At 40.5% G+C, this 9,578-nt stretch overlaps 1 protein-coding gene across 1 annotated transcript in view; it reads left to right on the top strand.

Annotated features, from left to right (window-relative positions):
- lrp1bb (low density lipoprotein receptor-related protein 1Bb) overlaps nt 1–9,170 on the top strand; it is a 231,062-nt gene extending 221,892 nt beyond the window's left edge. The window contains exons 86-91 of the mRNA XM_044016058.1: nt 879–992; nt 4,051–4,127; nt 4,754–4,844; nt 5,075–5,225; nt 6,603–6,677; nt 7,932–9,170. Of these exons, the coding sequence (XP_043871993.1) occupies nt 879–992; nt 4,051–4,127; nt 4,754–4,844; nt 5,075–5,225; nt 6,603–6,677; nt 7,932–8,072 (649 nt within the window). The 3' untranslated portion in view covers nt 8,073–9,170. The remainder of the gene's footprint in view (nt 1–878; nt 993–4,050; nt 4,128–4,753; nt 4,845–5,074; nt 5,226–6,602; nt 6,678–7,931) is intronic.
- The last annotated feature ends 408 nt before the right edge of the window (nt 9,171–9,578 follow it).

The raw sequence follows: 9,578 nt of genomic DNA on the forward strand, positions 1-9,578 counted from the left end.
CACTGCAACATGAATGCATGGAGCTGCAGGTGTCTTCTCCTTTTCCCGCCTCCTGTGGTTGTTATAACAACAATCCCATCATGAACAATAAATCTGCAGCCGTCATGGAAATATATAAACAATAGCGTGGATACACACTGTATATCATTGTAATTTAACATTCAACAGCCTGACAACTGAAGAGTCTCTTCTGTTGAAATGTTGTTTAGCCTCCTGGACCCGAGCTTTCAGTAAATGCCACTAAGATGGGGGAAAAAAATTCAAAAGCAAAACAATTATTGACCCAAATGAAGCAATTTTATGTACTGTTCAGAAAACCTTACTCCAGGGTTGGGGTTTACCTTTGGCTCATTATATATTATATATAAGCATAGTGTATTGTCTCTGTGTTTATGGGTCACTTCAAGTGTGCGGCAGTAAAAACGGTACTGCCAACATTTTAGTATGGTTTTGTGTTTTCCTTTTTATGGTGGATGTGATTTTCACTGAACAATATTTTCTACAGTTTCCACTGAACGTCCTTTTGCGGACTTAGCCTTCAAAGTGTGTGGAAACAAGTGCAAATATTTGTGTTTTTTGTTTTAGTTTTTGTACAATCAAGTTACCATAAATGTTCACAATTGTGCATAAATTAGTTGAGAGCTGTGTAACACTCTTCCCTTGCAGGTGTTCTCTTCACTTGGTGAGCAGTGAAGTTGATTTTCTTATTATGTATTTGCTAAATTGGTTGATGCAAACACAACACGGGCGTGCTCCGTCTTGTAACCGAAGCTGCTAAATTGCTTGAGGTGTGTTGGTCTCCATTCATCAAGCAGCCAACAGTTCAACAATATACATTCTCTGGGCCCTTTTATCACTCCCAACACAATGTTTTGCAGCTGCACGTCAGGGTTCAAGAACCAACGTTGTGATGAGCTGGCCAACCCCTGCGATTACTTCTGTCAGAATGAGGGGATGTGCACATTAACAGCTCTTAACAAACCACGCTGCAAGTAGGTCCCTCTCACCTCTCCAGCTGTATTCAGAGCCCACTCACCCCTTTTGTCCACACCCCAACTCCATCTGGCTCCATTTCAGCCTCAGTACAGAACATGGGCTCTTTGTCACAGTGCTGCCTTGTAGCAACTTATCATGTAATAAGTAACGGATAGTTGTCCGAAATAGGCTGGGAAAAAAAAATGTACACTTGGATTATTTTACTAGATTTTATACTCTAGGAAACTAGTTCAGCACAGGCCACCACCCACATAAAACTGCAGCAGGTGTTTGTTTGTTTTTTCTGAATACCTTGCAGCTGAATAGAGCTACAATCAGTCAGAGCAATAGTTGAATCAACAGACCTCCCACATCAACAACAGCAACCATTGTTGATTTTAATAAATGTTTGTGACTGGTCCAATCTGTGCTAGGAATCATAATTGTCCCATTCAGACCTGGTATTATCGTACTATATCCGTAGTGATGTGTTCACACCTGCGCCTTTAGAATTGTATCCTGGATGTGTCGCTCGTCTCACATCCACATGTTTTCTTAACAAGTCTGTGCTGTAGAGAAGTGTCTGCTATCAGCGTGTCTGTGAGCGCGTGGTTCCCTTGACACCTGGCATTAAAATGTGTTTTCTGTGATCGGATTGAAATTGGATAGCGCCTAGTAAGTACAGGTGGAGGACGGATTGAGGAAAGATTGTTATGCGATCTGCCAAACCACTTTGGGAGGTGGTCTGAGATGCATTGTGAGAACATTGAACCGATCTGTAAATGCAGTGAGTCTCCGATGCATACAACAACTTTGGGAGCAGAAATATCTTGGTGGCTCAGAGCACAGCTAACGTGAAAGCGGCGAAAAAACTGCTCTTGTCAGTTTTCCGCTTGTCAACTTTGCTTTGAAAAGCCAGGAAGAATCCATACAATAGCGCAACTTCACGTGCAGCTAAAGTTGTTGTTGTTATGGCGACACACAGGATGTGATGCTATAGTCTGCTGCTGGAGATCTTTGCAGAAGAAGAGGGGAGCGTTACGTAAAGGGGGGGATGACCGTGATGTGATAGCAATCGGATCTTGATGTGGACACTGGAGACCCATGTTAATACCAGGTGTAAATACATGTGGTGAAGCACCGTCTGATCACAGAAAACACATTCTGATGCTAGATGTAAAGTGGACCTATGTCTCAGTGTGAGTGTGGACAGAGAGAAGAGTAGCTCTAGTCGTGCTGCTGTAACATCAACTAAACTTTTTTAGGCAATTAGTGTTGGTATTGTGGCAGTGGCTCCAAATAAATAAATAAATGAACATATGAGTTGCAATTATCGTAATGTACAGGAAAACTACCACAGATCACATGGCCACGCTTACTTAGGATAGACTGCATTCATGCATCTCCAGGAATGTGGCCACATGTGTCCCCAAGGTCTTTTTTTTACCAGGTCTGAATGGGCTCTCTATGTTACTTTCAGCAAGAAAGCAAATAAGATTGAACCTAATACTTGAAACAGAAACCCAGCATTTATTATTGATGGTGCTGGTATTAGCAGCAGTCGCTGTGAGACATGACCTTTTTCACTTAACAGCTCAACTTTAATATCATATTTTGAGAAGGCACTTATTACATTATCAGTTGCTGCATGACTCGGCCCCTCACTGCCACCCATTCACGCATCTCATGCAGTCCTCACACAGAACCTAGCGGGGGAGGGGGGACAAAAACCTGACACCTTGTCTTTGTGACTGTGCATTTGCAACCTGTGCATGACGGCAAGTTGAATGTTTGTTACTGACAAGTCGTCAGGCATAATGTACACCTTGGTAGGCCAAACATCTGTGAGTGGTGTTTGTCTTTGATGCCTTTAATGTAGGTACAGAGATTTTTTTACCGTCTCTCTGTAGTTCACACTTCCCAGAGCAGATCAAACGCCCCAATTTCAAAAGTCATGTTGCTCTGACATTTCCTTTTACGAAAATAGAGGATTCATTTTCCTTTAGGTAAAAGGGCTGCGTTCTTAGGCGCCGTGCACATGACATGTCTAGGTGAATCCGCTAAAGTTTTTTTTGTTCTTTTTTAATCTTATTGGCATTTTTATCCACACGGAAACATGTTTCGGGACCTCCGAAATGCTATTTCTTGAAAACGGGTCCTCAACTTGAGAAAATCACAAAACACCGCCCTTGCATTTTCATGTAGACCAAACCAATGATGATATCGTAATCCCACCTCTCTCTCTCTCTCTTGCACTTGCATCTGCTGTAGCTTATCTTTGTTATTGTTGTTTTTTCCCTTCTTGTGTTTGGAGATTGTTTTAGTCTGTTCCCTTTATGATTACTTTTAGTTTCTTCCCTTAGTTCCTCCGGCTTTCTTCATTCTGTATGTGTTTCTGTGATTGTATACATTTTAATGTGTACTTTAGAAAGCATGCTCTTCTTCTCTGGTTTTTGGTGTAGCGCCACATACAGGCCTGGCGTATGTACGACAGCGTTTAGAGTCGTTTTGTGTGGATGAAGACATTTTCTGCCACAGATTGATATCGTTTCCTTCCCTTTCCGTGTGGATAATGCCACGTGTTTGATAGTCTGATGTTCTTCGAGTACACGCAATATCAAGTTATTTCACTCGATCCTCAACCTGTAGCCACACCCGCCACATCGCTCATGCTTCACAGGCCTATCTGCATATGTCGTGTGACACCAGATATCACCTTCTCTAACAAGGGTCATACATTATGCCCATCAGAGTCCATTGAAACACAAATGAGATGACGACTTGTTGTTGTCCCGCTGTCATCCTTTGATTTCCACGCTGAATATTCAACATGCAAATTCACACAAACCGTGGACACAACATGTGTATACATACTGCTCTCTCTCCAGGTGGTGTTTTGTTTGTGTTTGATCAAAGCCCTTCATAGCAAGTCTGAATCATAATATGTTGTGTATGTAAGCCACAGTCACATCGTAGTGCAGCTCATTTTGCAAAGGTGTTTTCTCAGCAGTCTTTTTCTACTATGAAAAGCATGCTAATGAGAGTTTATTTATACTCGATTTTGACCTCCTTCAGATGTTCCGCCAACTGGGCAGGAACACAGTGCGAGAGGCCCGCCCCTAAAAGCAGCAGATCAGACAATACCAGCGGAGGTGAGAACTGGGAATTTCAAGAAGCCTTATTATCAAACGTTTACAATTTATCTCTCTCCCTCTCTATATATACAGTATTTTTCATTTATACAGTGTCTTATTCCAGTTAAAAGCTTTCTATTTATACTGTTTGTCCCATTTCAGTTGATGAGTAAATTGCGAAATGTCATTTAGTCATTCATACATTTTTTACAGGTAGATTTATGCACCTTGCACCGCAGTTTGACTCGATTCTGATTGGCAGCCAGTCTTGAACTCTATCCTACCTTGTTAATTAGCATTATTTAAATAGAAAAGGCACCGCTTAGCAGGTTTATCTTCGTTGTTGGCCCATGAGGGTTTAGTGATACTGCTTTAAGTTAATTTTAGTGCGGTCTCTTAGGTATAGTGAATTAATTCCAGAGAAAATATTCCTCTTCACTGCTCTACTTTTTTCTAATTTTACCATTTCACCTACCTACCTTTTTTAACATGCAACACTGTAGAAGTTAGACACGGTCTTCTCATCATCTTAGCCCAATAAGAAGAAACGAACAAATTTTCTGTGTCAGTGTCTGAACTGATCTCAGCTCCTCTCTGTCATGTTCTCGTCACTTCACACCATCTCTCCTCTGTGTGTCCTGCAGGGAGCATAGCTATCATCGTGCCTCTGGTCCTGCTGGTCATCTTGATTGTGATGGTGGTAGGAGGTGTTTACATCTGCAGACGGAAGCAAAGGTAAAAAAAAACAAAAAACGATGAGATGAGAGATCCGACACTGTGCTTTTTAAAAGATGAATGGAAATCTTTGAATTATAATGAACATTTCTGGCCTCTAGGTCTCTGCTCATAATTTTACATGTGTTTCCTGGTCGTGTGATTTGATTTGTGGAAGTGGGAAGAGCTGTGCAGTGCTGCGCCACATGTTGTGTGTATTGTGCACTGACGGCTGCCTCCTCCTACCTCAGGGGAAAACGTGTCCAGAGGCAGCCCATGACGAACGGTGGAATAAATGTGGAGATTGGGAACCCGTCGTACAACATGTACGAAGTGGACCATGACAACCATGCAGACGCTGGCAGCCTGCTGAGACCCAACTTCACACTGGACCCTCACAAGGTTTGATTTTTGAAATATTAGCTAATGCTAAAAATGTTAAGAACAAACCGAGTTACAGTTGTAGCTTAACTACAACTGTACAAGCGCTAGAAGGCAATGTCTTTAATGAAATAAGTGTGTCCACCTCCGCTCCACCAGGGGGCAAATCATCCCCGTTTAGCTTGTGGCTAGTTGTTAGCATGTTGAGCGACCATTTTGTGTTTTTCTGCCATCCATGAACTTTGAAATATTCAATTCTTTAAGCTGACAGAGCATAACATTGGTCTCCTCATCAGTCAAAAACACTTAATGGGCTGAATTTTGCTGTGTTTTTGTCGCTGGTGTCTTCTGTGTACCAGCTTCTTCTAATATTTCAGAGTATTAGCCGCGAGCCAGGTTCAGAATGGAGTCTTGATGAAATACAATTTCAGTTGGACTGACATATTTACATGTATTTTTAAAAGTGTGTTTTTAGTATGACTAACACAATAATTTGATTTTACACAGCACAAAACAGTACCATAGCAGCTAACTCTCTAACACAGTGCGTTAAAAAGGTTAAAGTCAGTTCAAAATTATGATTCAATCCATACTACAAGATTGAGCCAGGCTACACGATTTCCTGAGGCACTGACTTGACGTTTTGTTTGATATAACGGGATAAATCATCTGTTATCATGAAGAAAAGAATGAAAGTAATTGATTATTTTTTGCCTTAACAGGAAAATGTGTCACATTATGAAAAGGAAATGAAACACTCTATGTTCTGTGTATCTATTTTAGTCTTTTTAAATGTCTTTGATCTCAACATCACTCTTAATAAAAGGACAATAACGTATCTATCTATTTAAAGTAGATGTGGCAATTGTAAATTTGTCAGCAACTATTTGTGCGACTATATGATAAGACATCCATCATAATTAAGGAAAAAAAGAAATTATTGAAGACAGAAATGAGGAGTTGATTTAAATGTTTCAAAGCTGTATGTGACAGTGGGACACAACAAGTTCTGTATATTTTAGGAATGTGCTGGTGCCATGGATCTATAGAACTTTTTCTCTGGCTGGTAATTTATTCTGGTAATGGCTCTCAGCCACAAACCAACACTTACAAATGAATCATAACACCTTCACTGATGTTTTCTACCTCACTTGCTAGAGCTTTGACCCGAATGCTATTGCTTATTTCCTTGCCAACTTTGCCATATGCTATTGTCAGACCAATCTGGCCATACACCGTACAAGCTGCGCTTGAATCGCAAATTAACTTCTGTATTCCCACTACACTCTCCGTTCTGTCTTGTGATTCCATACTGCCCTGATTATGAAGATACCAGTAGACTCTGATAGGGATTTTACCTTTGCGTCATGAACACAAACAGTGCTTGTTGTGTTGCAGGGCTGGTGTGTAAAATCCAGTGATCCGCGCGCCTTGGGCACAAAGCCTGTGCCCAAGGAGGTAATTCCTGGACAGGTGATTTTTACAAACTTCACTTCATGTGTGAGCCAAAAGAATTATTAGCTAAAACAATCATAGTTAATGAAACAAGCAGTGTTTATTGTGCAGTTACCACAAAAAAAGGTTGATACGGTTCTATTTATTGACCTTAAATGAGGCCAAGGTAACATTCACAGTCATCCACTGCTGTTTCCTTCATCACCCTGTGAATTCATTAGAGTCTTATAGTGAAAGCAAACGTGGTTCTAAAAGATTTAATAGAATATTAGAATTATAATGTAACTACTTTCTGCATGTTCTTATGTGCATGTACATGTTCGCCGAGTACAAATCCTCCGACATGCATGAGTTCTCTTTACGCTGCTTTACAATACAAACGTAATGATGATGATTACAGAGGAATTTCCTTAAAGCTGCACTAATCATTTTGAAATAAAACTAAAGCCTTTCTGCCGTATAAATAACATAAAGTTGACGTTTCAATGATTGGGGGAATCATTATTGTCATCACTGCTGATGAAAATATATGTCAGAAATGATTTTCCTCACACTAAGCCTTAGCGCTGTCTTGTTGCATAATCTTTTCGGTCGTTTGTTTCACAGTTCTCACTTCATGGTGAGAGTTTTAGTGTCAGAATGCACAGTGAAAGGCAATGAATATTAATAATAATAATTATTATAATAAAATAATAACTTAGATTTATAAAGCGCCTTTCACAAAACCCAAGGTCGCTGAATAATCATGATGCTCGTCTTAACTAGTTCACTGATGATTTCTGTATTGACACAGCCCGAGTGGAAAACAAAGTCTAGTCCTTTTTTGGCTTTTTAATGTGGGAATGTTCCATTTAATACCTCACACTGACCTTGTGCTGTGAAAAACAGTTGCCGGGTCTTACAAAATGTCCAAACCTGCTTTGCAAACTGACTCACACACTCTGCTCTTATCGGCTTCTTTTCCAAACACATGGACAGCCACTTTACTCAAACACGCTTCCGATATAGTGACTGTACTCTGTATCTGCCCGAAAGTAGCTGGTGAATGTAGTGGAGCTAAATATACTCAGGTATTCTCTCTCTCTCTCTCCAAACAGAGCTAAGAATGAAAACACACTCAAAATTAGAAGGTAGAAGGTTCTGTTGGAAGGTCAAAATGTGTTAATGCAGCTTTCAGGCTTTGACTATTGTAAAAGTATGTATGTAATAATGATTTCTTTTGTCTTCCCATCATCATCATCATCACCATCACCATCTTCCCTTCCTTTACAGCCAATGAACTACTCCAACCCTGTGTATGCAAAGATTTATATCGATGGACAAAATTGCAGGAAGCCAGTCATCAGTATTGACGAGAGGAGAGAGCTACTCCCAAAGAAATTAGAGGGGACAATTCATGAAACCGCCGCATAGCCTAACTTTACACTTTGTACTTCATTTTTTTTACCACAGTGAATAAATGTGTAATACGGAGGAGGTAACGAGATTTGTTTTTTGTTTTTTTTTTAGGTTTTACCAGATTAGCATCAGCATAATGTCCTTGTTGGTGTGCTGAAGAGTCTTATTTTCCATTCGCCGTTTGCTTTCTAATGTCGTCAAACACGAGTTATACAGCGCTATTACTGTACACTGTATGACACTGAGGTAAAGCTGCTCATTAGCAAAAACGTTATTAACACCATAAGTCACACACACACACGCACTTGTGCACACAGTTAAAACCTTAAAAATGCAGTGCTTAAATTTGTATCCATCAATGTTTCTAGTTTAAGTGGAATAATGGACGCCGTCTTTTTCGTGATTGTGATGAGGGTTCGGCTCAGTTTTTTCTGGACATATGTAAGTATGGTAGAGAAGAGCTGTATTGGTTGTTTCTATGGCTTTTTCTTTTTCTTTTCCGTCAATGCCACATGACATATGGACCGCTGCACTTGATGGTTTTCAGTATGTCCCTCTATTTTTCATGGCACCCGACGGATCTATTGACCGGACTTCCTGCGAAGGCCATAATAATAATCAAGAGGATTTTTTTTTTTTTTCCCTCTCACACATTTGTTTCATTGGTCTCCCGTCTTTTTTTCCATTTCCATGGATTTCAAGCTCCGTTCACCCCATTTTTACAGTGACGCACCACATGAACTTAACTTTTTGGTGAAAGAGATTGAAGCCCACCTTGAATGTTCTCCGAGCAGACTCCCAGATCCCGTACTGTACACTGAAGAGACAGATGCTGAATACCATATTTTTCTAGGTTATATGTCAACAGATGGGTGAAATATGTAGATGAGGAAGATATTTACCACAGTTACAAAAAGAGGCTATTAAGAGTTGTTATAGAACACATCTGTTAACTTCGGGGGAAAAAGGAAGATGATAAATATAAGAAATTTTATAATTTTGTATTTGATTTGTATGTCGTTTGGCTGCTTGTATTTTGAAGAAATGTACTAAATGTAAGTAATTTTTTATATAAAATGTAAATCAATATTGAATAAAGGGGGCTTATTTCCACTCTGGTCCTTTTTCTTAGTGGACGGCAAAACCGCCGCACGCTTAATACTAAATACTAGCTCTCTGAAGTCGGTGACAATATAGCGTGTAACGATAAGCTGATCAAACCGAGTCGTTCCACGTGGTCACTGACCTGACAAGTCGATCAGTGTGAGGTCTCACACCTGCTGTGCAGAGGACGGTGGCTGATGGGGGGATTATTGTCCTCCCAGTGTGTGCAGGAAGACCAACACCCTTTATTACCTGGCGGTGGGCACAGCGTTAGGGCAACCAGCTGAATCATAATTCAGTCTTCTCTTACTTTACTTACAAAGGCCGTCTGCACACACTTCACTTCCTCCCTCACCATGGCAACCAAAGGAGACAGAAGCACTCATGCCCTTGCTCTGTCTGCCTGTGCTATCGGCT

Source organism: Solea senegalensis, linkage group LG2, assembly GCF_019176455.1.
Source record: "Solea senegalensis isolate Sse05_10M linkage group LG2, IFAPA_SoseM_1, whole genome shotgun sequence".
Classification (NCBI taxonomy): domain Eukaryota; kingdom Metazoa; phylum Chordata; class Actinopteri; order Pleuronectiformes; family Soleidae; genus Solea; species Solea senegalensis.